General features: G+C 41.2%; 1 protein-coding gene across 1 annotated transcript in view; it reads right to left on the reverse strand.

Moving 5' to 3' along the window:
- Positions 1 to 17771, reverse strand: part of ZC3H13 (zinc finger CCCH-type containing 13) — a gene marked incomplete in the record, with an annotated part of 366958 nt that overhangs the window by 190176 nt on the left and 159011 nt on the right. The window contains 1 exon segment of the mRNA XM_053708001.1: positions 16682 to 16858. Within this exon segment, the coding sequence (XP_053563976.1) occupies positions 16682 to 16858 (177 nt within the window).

A 17771-nucleotide genomic window follows, 5' to 3' on the forward strand; every position in this document is an offset into this window, starting at 1 on the left:
TTGCTAAGGAATGGTCTAAGCCTGGTACTCCTTATGTTTCTTCTTCAAGGTTTAAAAAGTTGTATCCTTTGCCAGTGGCTAAATTAGAGTTTTGGAGAAAAAGTCCCTAAGGTTGATGGAGCTATTTCTACTCTTGCTAAACGTTCTACTATTCTTATGGAAGATAGTACCTCTTTTAAGGATCCTTTAGATAGAAAGATTGAATCTTAATTAAGGAAAGCTTATTTGCATTCTGGCTATATGCTCAGACCTACCATTTCTATGGCTAATGTTGCGGCTGCATCAACCTTTTGACTGGATAGCTTAGCACAACGGGAAAAAGGCTGATTTGCTTCAACATGCTAATCATTTTCTCTGTGATGCTTTTTTTGATATAATCAAGATTAATGTTAAATCTATGTCTTTGGCTATTTTAGCTAGAAGAGCTTTATGGCTCAAATCATGGAATGCTGACATGGTATCTAAATATAGGTTACTATCTCTTTCATTCCAGGGTAATTTGTTTGGTTCCCAGTTGGATTAAATTATTTACACTATCACGGGGGGGGGGGGCCTCAAGATAAAAAGTCTAAAGGCAAATCTTCTAATCGGTTTTTGTCAGACTAGAGAACAGAAAACCTCTCCTTCCCCTAAAGACTCTGGCTCCAATTGGAAGCCATCCTCGAGTTGGAATAAATCCAAGCCTTACAAGAAACCAAAACCAGCCTCCAAGACTGCATGAAGGTGCAGCCCTCGATCCACGTCTGCTGGTGGGGGGGCAGATTGAAATTATTTCAAGACGTTTGGGCAGGTTCCATTCAGAATCATTGGATTCAGAATATTGTCTCGCAGGGGTATCGAATAGGTTTCAGAATAAGAACTTCTGTGAGAAGATTTTCTCTCTCACATTCAAACAAATCTTGTGAAAGCTCAGGATTTTCTGAAATGTGTTTCAGATCTAGAGCTTTCAGAAGTGGTTGTACCAGTTCCAATTCTGGAACAGGGTCTGGGTTTTTATTCAAATCTATTCATTGTCCCGAAGAAGGAAAAAATTTTCAGACCAGTTCTGGATCTGAAGTTTTTGAATCATTTTGTAAGAGTCCCAACTTTCAAGATGGTGACTATAAGGACTATTCTGCCTTTTGTTCAGCAAGGTCATTACATGTCCTCAATAGACTTACAGGATGCGTATCTTCATATTCCGATTCATCCAGACAACTATCTGTTTCTGAGATTCTCTTTTCTAGATAAGCATTACCAGTTTGTTGCTCTTCCATTTGGCCTAGCAACAGCTCCAAGAATCTTTTCGAAGGTTCTCGGTGCCCTTCTATCTTTAATCAGAGAGCAGGGTATTGCAGTGTTTCCTTATTTGGACGATATCTTGGTACTGGCTCAATCTTTTCATCTAGCAGAATCTCACACAAATCAACTTGTGTTGTTTCTTCGAAGACATGGTTGGAGGATCAATTTACCAAAGAGTTCCTAGATTCCTCAGACCAGGATCACCTTTTTAGGTTTATAAATAGATTCAGTGTCCATGACTGTCTTTAATAGACAAGAGAAGAATGAAATTGGTTTTTGCCTATTGAAACCTTCAATCTCGATCATTCCCTTGAGTGGCTATGTGCATGGAAGTTTTAGGTCTCATGACTGCAGCATCAGACGTGATCCCCTTTGCTCGTTTTCATATGAGACCTCTGCATGCTGATTCAATGGTGCAGGGATTATACTCTGATATCACAGTTGATATACTTAAATCCCAACATTCAACTCTCTCTGTCCTGGTGGCTAGTCCATCATCTGATTATTCAAGGGGCCTCTTGTTTATCCTGCCTGGACTGTGATTTCAACAGATGCAAGTCTCACAGGTTGTGGAGCTGTCTGGGGGTCCAAGGAGGTTGCCAATCAATATTTTAGAACTCCCTGCTATTTTTAGGGCTCTTCAGGCTTGGCCGCTATTAAAGAGAGAATTATTCATTTGTTTTCAGACAGACAATATCACAACTGTGGCATATGTCATTCATCAAGGGGGGGCTCGCAGTTCTTTAGCGATGAAAAAAGTATCTTGGATACTTTCTTGGGTGGAATCTGACTCCTGTCTAATTTCTGCAATACATATTCGAGGTGTAGACAATTGGGAAGCAGATTATCTCAGTTGTCAGTCTTTACATCCAGGGGAGTGGTCTCTCCATCCAGATGTATTTTGTCAGATTGTACAGATGTGGGGTCTCCCCGAAATAGATCTGATGGCTTCCCATCTAAACAAGAAGCTTCCCAGGTACCTTTCCAGTTCCAAGGATCCTCAGGCGGAGATAGTGGATGCGCTAGCAGTTCCTTGGTTTTACCAACCTGCTTACATTTTTCCGCCTCTAGTTCTTCCAAGGGTGATCTCCAAGATCAAATTGGAACAATCGCGTGTGTTTCTGATAGCACCAGCATGGCCTCACAGGTTTTGGTATGCGGATCTTGTCCGGATGCCCAGTTGCCAGTCTTGGCCACTTCCTTTAAGGCCGGACCTTCTATCTCAAGGGCCGTTTTTCCATCAGGATCTCAAATGGCTAAATTTGAAGATATGGAAATTGAACGCTTAGTACTTAGTCATAACCGTTTCTCTGACTCAGTGATTAATAGTATGCTACAGGCTCGTAAGTCTGTTTCAAGGAAGATTTATTATTGGGTTTGGAAAACCTATATTTCATGGTGTTTTTTTCATAAATTCTCTTGGCATTCTTTTAGGATTCCTAGAATTTTACAGTCTCTTAAGGATGGTTTGGATAAAGGTTTGTCTGCAAGTACCTTCAAGGGACAAATCTCTACTCTTTCTGTTTTATTTCATAGAAAGATTGCTAAACTTCCTCATATTCACTGTTTTGTTCAGTCTTTGGTTCGTGTGAAGTCTGTTAATTCAGTTTCTCCTCCTTGGAGTCTTAATTTGGTTTTGAAGGCTCCACCTTTTGAGCCTATGCATTCTTTAGATATTAAACTACTTTCTTGGAAAATGTTGTTTCTTTTGGCTATCTCTTCAGCTAGAAGAGTTTCTGAATCGTCTGCTCTCTTGTGAGTCTCCTTTTCTGATTTTCCATCAGGATAAGGCTGTATTGCGGACTTTGTTTACATTTCTTCCTAAGGTTGTGAATTCTAACAACATTAGTAGGGAAATTGTTGTTCCTTCTTTGTGTCCTAATCCCAAGAATACTCTTGAAAGATCTCTACATTCTTTGGATGTTGTAAGAGCTTTGAAATATGTCGAAGCTACTAAAGATTTCAGGAAGACTTCTACTCTATTTGTTGTTTTTTTCTGGTCCTAGGAAAGGTCAGAAAGCCTCTGCCATTTATTTGGCATCTTGGTTAAAGCTTTTGATTCACAAGGCCATCAGAGAATTACAGCTCATTCTACTAGATTAGTCGCCACTTCTTGGGCTTTTAAGAATGAAGCTTCGGTTGATCAGATTTGCAAAGCAGCAACTTGGTCTTTGCATACATTTACTAAATTTTACCATTTTGATGTATTTTCTTCTTCTGAAACAGTCTTTGGTAGAAAAGTTCTTCAGGCAGCTGTTTCAGTTTGATTGAAGTTTTTTTCTTGAAATTTATAAGAGACTTATTTTTTTGTGGATTTAATTTTTCAGCGGAAATAGACGTTTTTATTTTATCCCTCCATTTCTAGCGACTATTCTGTGGTCTCCCACATCTTGGGTATTTCTATCCCATATGTCACTAGCTCATGGACTCTTGCCAATTACATGAAAGAAAACATAATTTATGTAAGAACTTACCTGATAAATTCATTTCTTTCATATTGGCAAGAGTCCATGAGGCCCACACATTTTTATGGTGGTTATGATTTTTGTATATAAAGCACAATTTTATTTCCAGTTCCTCTTTTTGTATGCTTTTTTTACTCCTTATTCTATCACCCCACTACTTGGCTATTCGTTAAACTGAATTGTGGGTGTGGTGAGGGGTGTATTTATAGGCATTTTGAAGTTTGGGAAACTTTGCCCCTCCTGCTAGGATTGTATATCCCATACGTCACTAGCTCATGGACTCTTGCCAATATGAAAGAAATTAATTTATCAGGTAAGTTCTTACATAAATTATGTTTTTTTATTTTTTGTAATTTTAGCCTTGGGTTTTTTTTTTTTTTTTTTTTAAATAAACTGCCCTCTGGGCAAGCTTATCACCTAGTTTATTATAAACGTATTTTATAGTTTTTAGATCATTTGCTTATGAAAAGTTTTAACCTGTGTTTACAATAAAGGGTCATTGTCACCATAAATCACCGATTCTACAACTGGTCAAAAGTGTTGCGTGGAATAAGTTTCTCATACTGCTCTGGGCCCATGTATTAAATTCACACGCCTGTGCCCTAGGTGTGATTATCATTTACATCTGCTGTCTTTGTATAACCTACTGGTGCCTCCTAACCTGCCTTTGGATTATTACTAAGTCTGAACATCTGCAGATGACACTGAGGCTCTGCCCTAATTCTGCTTTACTCTTACTTGCTGAATATCTGTGAACATCCTTCGGTCTTCTAATATGCTGACTGCTGCTTTACCTGCCACATTATACCTGGGCCTACTAGTAGCCAGTCCCCGTCTGAAATACCTACCATAGAACACTGTATTTATTGCTATAGGTACGGTTCACTTTATATGTGTTTAACTTCCTTCATTACTCTAGACTGCATATGCATGAATAAGCACATATTGCTCTGCTTGGTTCAGTTCGATTTTCCTCAAGAGTGTTGTTATTTAGTGGAAACTGCTATGGTTTAATACATTTTTTTAAATAGTGTGTATTTTTCTTCATTGCTTGCTAAATGCAAGTTGTTCACTAGACTGAACTATACATTTGAGTGCTGCTTCACCTTACACTTGGGCGTGCAAGCATTCTGTCTCCAGTTAAAGTATCTTCCACTGCAAGCTGCACTCACAACTATAGATACCATTTACTTCATATTTGTGTTTAGCCTCTATTACCACTTAGCCAGGGAGAAATTTAGGAGCCAGACCGCGGTATCTGTATATAGATAATGTAAATGGAGAATAACCTATAGCCCCTGGGTTTGTCAAGCTCTGCTAAATTGCTATTTAAACACAAGTACAAAAATAAGAACATGTTTTTGTCTGTATTTGACTTATTAGACAAATCCATTACGGTACATTGTTTTGCTACCAAACCATTTTGATATTTACAAATGAAGTAACTGGGGAAATACACATAGTGCCATAATAAAAAGCAATATATAAAATATGCAGTAGAAGTGCTAGGGAGATAATTATAAGAAAGAAACTGTGCCAGTAAAGATTTCAATTAAACTAAAAATGTTGTATGACTCACAAAAGCCAGTGGGAGGGAACAAACCTGCCTGAGATGAAAACTGTGTTGTTTTTTTAGTGCTGATGGTTGAAGGCACAAAAACAAAACAAAAATGCTTTTGTTCATATGAAGCTTTAGTTTTGTATGAACAAAAATGACAATTGTAAAAGTTATTTGCCGTTTATAGGTAATGTATGACATAGGCTCAAATACATAAAAAAACTAAAACAAGGTTATTATCTTCAGCTAAAATTAGAAAAATATCTTCTGTATACCAAAGAGAGACGTAAGCTATATTCACAACAGTGTAATTCAAATACAGTGGGAAGAAATTTTGAATTGCAAAATACTTACCACTATTAAACTGTAATTAGCACATGACTAGCTTACAATACAGCCAAAAGGTCATGTGCAGGTTCCACTCACTGCCGCTGTTCAAACTCTAAAAAATGTTTTCTCTACTGAAGTGTTCCCACCCGTCTCCCTCCTAACCCTCCCACACCAAACGATCATCACCACCACTGCCCGATGCAGAGAGGGCCAAAGAGTAGTCCTCTCTGCATCGCTACCTCTGCCCGTCTTTCTGCACTGCCCCACTTGTGGGGCATGCAGAATTTGCGCAATTTCGCAAATTTTAGCAAGATCTCGGCAGAGAGAGGCCCAGGACTGCAGCGTCGTACAGGGTACTGCGCTGGTCGTTAAGAGGTTTAGAGGTGTTTGCATTTCAGTGGGAACTCGGAGGAAGGAACTCTTATAGTGGAGGGGAGATTAGAGGTTGGGAAAGCGATCTGGGAGGGGGATAGGGTAATGAGGGGGGGCAGCTACACTACAGAAAAAAAAAAGGTTTTTTTACTATTACATTTAAAAAAACCCACAAAATTTATGTATAACTGGGTTCTGGCAGACAGCTGCCAGTACCTAAGACGGCGGGAATTAGATAGAAGGGGGAGGGTACACACAAATCCATATGGTTCAGTACACCTTACAAAATTATTTTTATTACTTCTTAGGGGTGCAGCCAACAAAACCAAATAATTACACAAAATAGAATATTGGCGCACATCCACTTCTATATTATCAAAACATTTTAAATATTGCAAAAAATCCCCTATACTCATATTAAAAACATAAAATATGCTTACCTGATAATTTTCATTTCTTCTGATGGAAAGAGTCCACAGCTGCATTCATTACTTTTGGGAAATAAGAACCTGGCCACCAGGAGGAGGCAAAGACACCCCAGCCAAAAGCTTAATACTCCTCCCACTTCCCTCATCCCCCAGTCATTCTGCCGAGGAACAAGGAACAGTAGAAGTAATATCAAGGTGAAAGGTGCCAGAACAATAAAATAAGGACGCCCCACATAAAATTATGGGTGGGGAGCTATGGACCTTTCTATCAGAAGAAAAGAAAATTATCAGGTAAGCATAATTTATGTTTCTCTTCTTAAATGGAAAGAGTCCACAGCTGCATTCATTACTTTTGGGAAAACAATACCCAAGCTAAAGAAGACACTGAATGCCAAAACGGGAGGGTACAATAGGTGGCCCATTCAAGTGGGCACCAAGCCAGAAAAAACATAATTTATGCTTACCTGATAAATTTATTTCTCTTGTAGTGTGTTCAGTCCATGGGTCATCCATTACTTATGGGATATATTCTCCTTCCCAACAGGAAGTTGCAAGAGGATCACCCAAGCAGAGCTGCTATATAGCTCCTCCCCTCACATGTCATATCCAGTCATTCGACCGAAACAAGACGTGAAATGAGAAACTATAGGGTGCAGTGGTGACTGGAGTTATAATTTAAAATTTAGAACCTGCCTCAAATAGACAGGGCGGGCCGTGGACTGAACACACTACAAGAGAAATAAATTTATCAGGTAAGCATAAATTATGTTTTCTCTTGTTAAGTGTGTTCAGTCCACGGGTCATCAATTACTTATGGGATACCAATACCAAAGCTTAAAGTACACGGATGATGGGAGGGACAAGGCAGGAACATTAAACAGAAGGAACCACTGCCTGTAGAACCTTTCTCCCAAAAACAGCCTCCGAAGAAGCAAAAGTGTCAAATTTGTAAAATTTGGAAAAAGTATGAAGTGAAGACCAAGTTGCAGCCTTGTAAATCTGTTCAACAGAGGCCTCATTCTTAAAGGCCCAGGTGGAAGCCACAGCTCTAGTGGAATGAGCTGTAATTCTTCCAGGAGGCTGCTGTCCAGCAGTCTCATAGGCTAAGCGTATTATGCTACGAAGCCAAAAAGAGAGAGAGGTAGCCGAAGCCTTTTGACCTCTCCTCTGTCCAGAGTAAACGACAAACAGAGAAGAAGTTTGTCGAAAATCTTTAGTTGCCTGTAAGTAGAACTTCAGAGCACGGACCACGTCTAGATTATGCAAAAGACGTTCCTTCTTTGAAGAAGGATTAGGACATAAGGTTGGAACAACAATCTCGATTGATATTCTTGTTAGAAACAACCTTAGGTAAAAACCCAGGTTTAGTACGCAGGACTACCTTGTCTGAATGAAAGATCAGATAAGGAGAATCACAATGTAAGGCAGATAACTCAGACTCTCTTCGAGCAGAGGAAATAGCCATCAAAAACAGAACTTTCCAAGATAAAAGCTTAATATCAATGGAATGAAGGGGTTCAAACGGAACACCCTGAAGAACTTTAAGAACCAAGTTTAAGCTCCACGGAGGAGCAACAGCTTTAAACACAGGCTTAATCCTAGCCAAAGCCTGACAAAAAGCCTGGACGTCTGGATTCTCTGCCAGACGCTTGTGTAAAAGAATAGACAGAGAAGAAATCTGTCCCTTTAGTGAACTAGCGGATAAGCCCTTTTCTAAACCCTCTTGTAGAAAAGACAATATCCTAGGAATCCTAACCTTTCTCCATGAGTAACTCTTGGATTCACACCAATATAAATATTTACGCCATATCTTGTGGTAAATTTTTCTGGTAACAGGTTTCCGAGCCTGTATTAATGTATCAATAACCGAATCCGAAAACCCACGCTTTGATAGAATCAAGCGTTCAATTTCCAAGCAGTCAGCCTCAGAGAAATTAGGTTTGGATGGTTGAAAGGACCCTGAATTAGAAGGTCCTGCCTCAGGGGTAGAGACCATGGTGGACAGGACGACATGTCCACTAGGTCTGCATACCAGGTCCTGCGTGGCCACGCAGGCGCTATCAGAATCACCGATGCTCTCTCCTGTTTGATCCTGGCAATCAGTCGAGGTAGCAACGGAAAAGGTGGAAACACATAAGCTATGTTGAAAACCCAAGGGGCTGCTAGAGCATCTACCAGCACTGCTCCGGGGTCCCTGGACCTGGATCCGTAACAAGGAAGCTTGGCGTTCTGGCGAGATGCCATGAGATCCAGATCCGGTTTGCCCCAACGAAGAATCAGTTGGGCAAATACCTCCGGGTGAAGTTCCCACTCCCCCGGATAAAAAGTCTGGCGACTTAAAAAATCCGCCTCCCAGTTCTCCACGCCTGGGATGTAGATCGCTGACAGGTGGCAAGAGTGAGACTCTGCCCAGCTAATTATCTTCGAGACTTCCAACTTCGCTAGGGAACTCCTGGTTCCCCCCTGATGATTGATGTAAGCCACAGTCGTGATGTTGTCCGACTGAAATCTGATGAACCTCAGTGTTGTCAACTGAGGCCAAGCTAGAAGAGCATTGAATATTGCTCTTAATTCTAGAATGTTTATTGGGAGGAGTTTCTCCTCCTGAGTCCACGATCCCTGAGCCTTCAGGGAGTTCCAGACTGCTCCCCAGCCTAGTAGGCTGGCATCTGTTGTTACAATCGTCCAATCTGGTCTGCGAAAAGTCATTCCTTTGGACAGATGAATCCGTGCCTGCTTGCCCTTGTTCCATGACTGGTTGCCTTTCCAACCCTGTCTGTAACGAGCAGTAGTTCCTTCCTGTTTTGGAGCGGAGGAAGTTGATGCTGCTCCTGCCTTGAAATTACGAAAGGCACGAAAATTAGACTGTTTGGCCTTCGATTTGGCCCTGTCCTGAGGAAGGGTGTGGTCCTTACCTCCAGTAATGTCAGCAATAATTTCCTTCAAGCCGGGCCCGAATAAGGTGTGCCCTTTGAAAGGAATGTTTAGTAATTTAGACTTAGAAGTTACATCTGCTGACCAGGATTTAAGCCAAAGCGCCTGTATGGCGAATCCGGAATTTTTAGCCGTAAGTTTGGTTAAATGCACTATGGCATCCGAAGCAAACGCATTAGCCAACTTAAGGGTTCTAATCTTGCTCAGAGACTCATCCAATGGTGCTGTGCGAATCGCCTCTTCCAGAGACTCAAACCAGAATGCCGCTGCAGCAGTGACAGGCGCAATGCATGCAAGAGGCTGTAATATAAAACCTTGTTGAACAAACATTTTCTTAAGATAACCCTCTAATTTTTTATCCATTGGATCTGAGAAAGCACAGCTATCCTCCACCGGGATAGTGGTACGCTTGGCTAGAGTAGAAACTGCTCCCTCCACCTTAGGGACCGTCTGCCATAAGTCTCGTGTGGTGGCGTCTATAGGGAAAATTTTTCGAAATATCGGAGGAGGGGAAAAAGGCACACCGGGTCTATCCCACTCCTTACTAATAATCTCTGTAAGCCTCTTTGGTATAGGAAAAACGTCAGTACACACCGGCACCGCGTAGTATTTATCCAGCTTACATAATTTCTCTGGGATTGCCACCGTGTCACAATCATTCAGAGCCGCTAACACCTCCCCTAGCAACACGCGGAGGTTCTCAAGCTTAAATTTAAAATTTGAAATTTCTGAATCCGGTCTCCCCGAATCAGAACCGTCACCCACAGAATGAAGCTCTCCGTCCTCATGTTCTGCAAACTGTGACGCAGTATCAGACATGGCTCTCGTGTCATCGGCGCGCTCTGTCCTTAACCCAGAACTGTCGCGCTTGCCTCTTAACTCGGGCATATTGTATAATACTTCTTTCATAACATTAGCCATATCATGTAAAGTGATTTGTAAGGGCCTTGATGTACTTGGCGCCTCAATCTCACGCACCTCCCGAGAGGGAGACGAAGGTACCGACACGTGAGGAGAGTTAGACGGCATAACTGCCCCCTCGCTGTCTGGTGATAATTTTTTAAATCGGTACAGATTGATTTTTCAAAGTAACATCAATACAATTGGTACACATATTTCTATTGGGCTCCACAACGGCTTTTAAACATAATGAACAAGCAGATTCCTCTGTATCAGACATGTTTAAACAGACTAGCATTGAAGCTAGCAAGCTTGGAAAATACTTTCAATAAGTTTGCAAGCAATATAAAAAACGCTGCAGCGCTTTTAAAAAACACAGTTGAGTAACAAAGAACTAATTCAGTTATAGTCAACAATTCTTTAAATGTATTAATTAGCAGAGGATTGCACCCATTAGCAACAGGATGATTAACCCCTCAGTACCCAAATAAACGGATATCAAATTAATATTAAACGTTTTTATCACAGTCTAACACACTGTCACAGGTCTGCTGTGACTGATTACCTCCCTCAAAAACGAATTTTGAAGACCCCTGAGCTCTCTAGAGACGTCCTGGATCAAGGAGGAAGAAACAGGAAGACTGTGCTAGAATTTTAACTGCGCAACAAGGTGCTAAAAAGAGGCCCCTCCCGCTCATTTACAACAGAGGGAGACCTTATATAACGGTTTCTATGTAGAAATATACGTTAGCCATGTGGAAAAAAATTCATGCCCAAAAGGATTTATCACCAAAGTACCTCACAAAACGAATAACATGCCAGTAAACGTTTTGACAATAAACTTCTTTAAATGTCATGCAAAGTTATCACTAAGCCTGCAACCAGTCGCTACCACTGCAGAAAAGGCTTAAGCATTATTTCAGTATTAACAGTATTTTCTCAGTCAAATTCTAGTCCCTAGAAAATAACTCTACTGTGCATACATTTATCAGCCTGATACCAGTCACTACTACTGCATTTAAGGCTGTACTTACATCATACGGGTAACGGGTAACAGCAGTATTTTCTTAGTCAATTCCATTCCCAGAAAATATTGTACTGCACATACCTCATTTGCGGGGGACCCCGCATGCTATTCCCATGTTCTGAAGTTACCCCACTCCTCAGAATGTCGAGAACAGTCAGTGGATCTTAGTTACACCTGCTAAGATCATAGAAAACGCAGGCAGTTTCTTCTTCCAAATACTGCCTGAGATAGAAAAACAGCACACTCCGGTGCCATTTAAAATAACAAACTTTTGATTGAAGAATAATTAAGTAAAAACTCCAACTCCTCCCGCGACCTCCTTCTTTGTTGAGGGTTGCAAGAGAATGACTGGATATGACATGTGAGGGGAGGAGCTATATAGCAGCTCTGCTTGGGTGATCCTCTTGCAACTTCCTGTTGGGAAGGAGAATATATCCCATAAGTAATGGATGACCCGTGGACTGAACACACTTAACAAGAGAAACACAAACCATCCCAAATCCCGCTTCTTCAGAGCCGGGCAGAAAATTAAGAGTGAAAAAGGGCCCCCCAAGGACACAGACTCAGACAGTCCAAAGTCCAACCAGAGATCCCAAACAGACTCACTGAACCAACACTCCACCAAAAGGACAGTCGCCCCATAGGCAGTCCCACACTCCCTGTACTAGTACAAATATCCAAATCCAACAAAAAGAAAAGGATTAGGGAAGTCAACAGTATATCCAAAAGGTATAAAGATTCTCTAAAGGAATCCTCTCCTGTAGACAATAAGAGCCCAAGGATCGTACAGAGGCATAAAAAATGACAGCTGAAAACCAAGTCTTCGACATCGGAACTCAGAAAAAACTGAGTAATGAAGATACTGTAGGAACCCAGTAAAAAATGTCCAGAAACTCGCCATCCTTGGTACAATTCCGAGACATCCGCAAGGAAAACTGCCAACAAGGGAAATACCAAAATTGCCCACCCTCCCAGACAGAGGGGACCCACCAGGCAACTAAGGCACGCCTATCAGGCACGGAAATGAAAACCTTGCCCTTGCAACCGCCCCCCTGTGAAGCCGGAACCCCCACCGACAAGGGACAACAGGCGGCTGATCCCAGGGAACCACAGCTACCCAGCTCCTAGAAAAACTGGCCCAAGGAAAAAGCCAGAATAAGGACGAAGGCCGAGGAACCCGGAAAGTTGAACTTCCAGGTCTGACCTAGGATCTTACATCCAGCAACATTCCACAGCGGGATCAAAAAGAAGGAGCCGAGAACGACTCCTTGACAACCGGAAGAACAGGATAAGTCCCCTGTGTCCTTTAAAAGGTTAAACTAGACCATCATGCAGGAACAGAAATCCCTGGTCCGAGAGACCGATAGACCTCCCAGGGAACATCCAGATGAAGCCGGATAACAAGAACAAGAGCTCTGCAAGTCCCAACCCAAAGGGAAGAGACCCCCCTCACAGAAGACCAATGCTCTAAAATTAGCAAGGACTCTCAAGGATGTATAAAGACGCTCGATAATTTGTCAGCCAAGTGACATGAACACGAATGTGCTTGACCAGCGCGGCTAATCCCCTACCATGGATCAAGCGCCACCTCTTAAAACTACCCAAAGGAGGTAAGGCTGAACACACCTCCCGTGGATCGAAACTATAACCCATCAGGTTACCACAATGCCGAGCATTTTCAGAGTATAGCGTTCTGATCTAGCATTCCAGCTAGTCACGAACCCCGGAAACGAGGGGACAGTGAGGACAAGCTACCCACAGAACACTGCAGGACTCTATACCCCTCAGGAAACCATAGGGGAGAAATACGTGGTTGTGGGTGCCACTTAAGCAGCAATCCCTAAACCACATGAGAAAAGGTCAGTAGGACCTATAGCTCGCCAGACTATACTGTCAGATGTCCTTAAGAAGAACAAAACTCTTGAAGGGAAACCAGATCCCCGAAGGTGACCCGTCCCAAAGGAGAAACAGAGATAGTCCAAAAGGTTGCAAAACCAGAGACCCCCAACGGAACAAGTCCTAAAAGGACAAATTCCCAAGCCTCCAAAAGGCTATAAAAAACCCTGACGGGCGGACAAAAAGGCGCTAGGACCTCTATCCTTCGCACCACGTGGAAGGAATACTCCAGCTCCCCAAAAAGCGGGAACAACAGAGAGGCAGCAATTTCACTGACAGGTCCCCCGAGAGATAGTTATAAAAAAAAAAAATACTTCCAAAAACCACTCAGACCCGAGAGTCCTGGTAAATGCTTAACTAGAAGCAAAATAACACAAACATTGTGAGAAATCGGCACCCCTACCAGACCAGCTAGGCCGATAGTCGCCACGTGTCTGAAAAAGTCGCGTGACAGCAGAACTGAATCCAAGCAGGGCCAGCCCGCAACAGGGTTACCACTGCCAAGCAGACTATTCTACTCTCAGAGAGAGGCTGAAAATATGTAAACGATTAACATGAAATGAACTTGTTCCTTAATATGTAAATGATTAACATGGAACTAACGTGTTCCTAACAACTTCAATAGAAGCAAAACCATGAGCATCGATCCCAGAAAAAAAAAATCCCACAGGAACTATTAGAAGGAAAACCAAAACTCATCCTACCGGACAAAATTAGAACAACCGACAACCCGAAAGTTAACGCCCCCCCCCCCAAAAAAAATTAACAGAAAGCCTGCAGGACCCGCCTAACGGAAAACCTGTTCTACAAAACTGGAAAAGATCTCGATAACAAGACGTAGAGGATATTATACCATCCCCCCCCATGTTTAACAAGGTTGTGTCATTGAAAGAAAAAGCTACCGAGTCCCATAAACCATAAGCAGTCTCTTGAATCCCCGAGCTCGAGGAACAAGGAGCTCTAGAGCGGCCTGAGGAACATAACTGATGAACCTGTGTCCAAGGGTCCGATTCACACTCATCACAGGACGAGGTGTCTGACCCAGAAAGTTAACCCGATTCAACATCGGTATCCTCCATAGTTGGATACGTAAAGTTGACTATAAAACCAAAATAAAAACGGCACCAGACACCCCCAATGACTTGGGCACTCAACACCTCCTGATAACCAGAACGCAGCAGACTATTACTCATACGCCACACAGACAGGAATGCGTAAATGGGAGACACGGACATAAAACGTTTGTTTACCAGGTGAACCACACAGTCCAAAAACCAAAAGGAGCACCCAACCGTAGGGTCACTTCACTTTAAAAGCCTATATGTTCCTAGCCAAGAGCCAGAAAACACTACACATAAGCAGGTTAAATCACATAGTAAAAACATGATTAAAAAAAAACCTCTGTTCAATAATTACCCTCAGGAGATATTAACCCTTGATTCCAAGATACTAAAGGAGTCCATTGAGACCCCAAAATTTACCCAACAAATGCGTTACAGTGCAATCAGAGAAGGTAAATGAAATGATCTTACAGGAATCCACGCCGTGGAACAGGAACATGGCCCTTCAAGTGTGACGAATAGTAGCATTGCATCCGCCACGGACTTGAAAGAGGACAGCAGGTAGTTAAGTGAAGTTCGACAAAGCCAAGTGCTGAAAAGAAGGGAAGCTCCTACTGCATCTCCGGACTCTTACTTTTGCCCAAGCCTTCACACAAGAGACTGAAAGGACTACTTAAAACTCCTGTTTCTTGTCGAAGAGTAGCACCCTCCATAAGAAACATTAATATAGGAAAAAAATAAATAAAAACCTCTGACACTTCTCTGCCAACCTTCTGGGACGAAAGGCAAAGAATGACTGAGGGATGAGGAAAGTGGCAGGAGTATTTAAGCCTTTAGCTGGGGTGTCTTTGCCTCCTCCTGGTGGCCAGGTTCTTATTGTAGCTTAATGTAGCTGTGGACTCTTTCCATTTAAGAAGGAAATTGGGATCTTAGTTACACAATATGGCCATATTTTGCTTAAGCCAATCACCAACTTAAAAGGTGTCCCAACATTGACTGGTCCGAACACTGCAATGCTCAGCCTTTCTAAACTGAAACATTCCTGCTTAAACTATGCATTTAAGAATGAGTTTCTCTGGCTTTATTTCCAATGTACTATAATAAGAGCTCCTGAGCAACTTTGTGGGATGCTATAAACTAAGAAGATGGTTAGACAAATCTATATGGTACAGCACACCTTACAAAATTATTTTTATTACTGAATGTTTTTTTTATATATAAGTGGATGTGCGCCAATATTCTATTTTCTGTATTTATTTGGTTTTGTTGGCTGCACCCCTAAGAATTAATAAAATTATAAAAAACATTGTAAGGTGTGTTGAACCATATGGATTTGAATTTAAAGGATTACTGTTTTTTTCCTTTTTTCGTTACACACTAGTCACATATTTTGGAAAATGATTATCTATTAAAAGCTACTAACCTATATTTTTTAAAAAACGAAGCTTACAAACCTTATATTTTTAATAAATATTACCCGGCCATGACGTCACCTTTTCCAGCCCACTGTTTTCGGCATTGTCTGTTTATGAAAACATTGACCAATTACATATCGATCCTATGCATATAATTAGAACCATAACCCTTCCTAATAAGCCTGCGCATCAATTCGGCTAAATCGCGCATGCACATTGCTAATCCTAGAAGCTGAAGTTACCCACATCTATGTTCAATTGACGCTTGCGCACTGGAGGGAACAATCTATTCAATCGGTTAGCCAGACTTTCTACTTATTATAGAAACGTGACACATCTATAGATTCTCCTCGCCTAATGTATCTGCAGATGGTGACGTTGGATGTGACGCTGTGCTAACTCGCGCATGCGCAGTACTTACTGTAGACGCCATGTTTCAACTGCAGTTGTCAGCACGGATTGGGAATCCGTAACGGCTGACTTAGAAGTAGGTTTGGAAATAATAAATATTTCCAATATCAATATTTTATAAACGGAACATATTTGGTAAAGAATGTAATTTAGAAAAAGATATATTTATATGTATATTACCATTGTATTATGATTTCATTTCTGACTACAGTGTCCCTTTAAAGGAAGACTAACCATCTTCTTGGTTTATAGCACCCCACCCAGTTACTCAGGTGCTCTCATAGTACATTGCAATTGTGTATTAGGCCAAAAAGTTCTGCAATCCTTGTATTCATATTGAATTAAATTTTATAAGGAATTAAGGTATTAAAACACAAGTTAGAATTCATATATAGAACAGAGATTTAACTTTTAGGTCATGAAACAAATTTGTCAGGCAGTGGCCATACAGTGGGTCAAGAAATATAAATGTTCCAGAGACCATTTGTGCTCTTCAAAAAGGCATCATCATTTCTACAACTTTATGACTCACCTCAATGAAACATGTTTACATAGAAATTAAAGACAAAAAAAAGTATAGTTGGAAATAACTTTTTCCATTACCTCTCTCTCTGTCTCGACGATCACGGTCTCCGTGTCTACGATCAAATGAAGAGTCTCTGCCCTGTTCTCTGTTATCATATCGATCTCTATCTGTATAACCAGTTCGAGAATCCCAGTTGTCATGGTAGCTGCTACTGCTGTGGCTCTCAGCTTGAGAACCTCTAGCCCCCCTGCCAGCTAAGAGGCAAAAAGTAAAGACAAAATAATGATTGGTTTTGCTACAAACAAAAAACAATGAAATTTAGTGGTTATAACATTAAAGGGACATGAAATCCAATTTTTTTCTTTCATGATTGAGATAGAACATGCAATTTTAAACAACTTTCAAATTTACTTCTATTACCAAATCTGTTTAATTCTCTTATTTGTTGAAGGAGCAGCAATGCAATAATGGTTTCTAACTGAACACATGGGTGAGCCAATCACAATCAGTATATATATGCAGCCACCAATCAAAAGCTAGAGCCTAGGTTCTCTGCTGCTCATGAGCTTGCCTATATAAACCTTTCAGCAAAGGATAACAAGAGAAGGAAGCAAAATAGAAGTAAATTGGAAAGTTGTTTTTATGTTCTATCTGAATCATGAAAGAAATGGGGGTTTCATGTCCCCATAAGTGCCAAATTTATTAAAATTTGTTTTACTGCAAACTGCAGTCTTAAAGGGATAGGAAACAATTTTTCTTTTTTGTTTTAAAACTTAATTATAATATACGTTTGTAACAGGTACCTAATGAACGCTTTACTGACGTTTTTTTCAGCATTTTCTCAAAATGTAGTACTCTGCCAACCACATTTTTCCCCTCATTATGCTGATCCTGTTATGATGTTCAACCTAGTTAATAACATAGTGGCAGTCCGCATACGCATTCGAAGCTTTATTTTGCCAACGCATTTGCGCATATTGTTTCCGCTGGGTCTTCTCTCCTGAGACGCGTCACTATCCAAGCTCCAAATGGAGAGGGGACATGTGAATAGTGATGTCGAACAGTTCTGCCGCGAATAGTTTGCAGCGAACATAGCATGTTCGCGTTCGCAGCGGACGGCAAACATATGCGATGTTCGATCCGCCCCCTACTCGTCATCCTTGAGTA

This window comes from Bombina bombina, chromosome 3 (genome assembly GCF_027579735.1).
Source record: "Bombina bombina isolate aBomBom1 chromosome 3, aBomBom1.pri, whole genome shotgun sequence".
Lineage (NCBI taxonomy): Eukaryota > Metazoa > Chordata > Amphibia > Anura > Bombinatoridae > Bombina > Bombina bombina.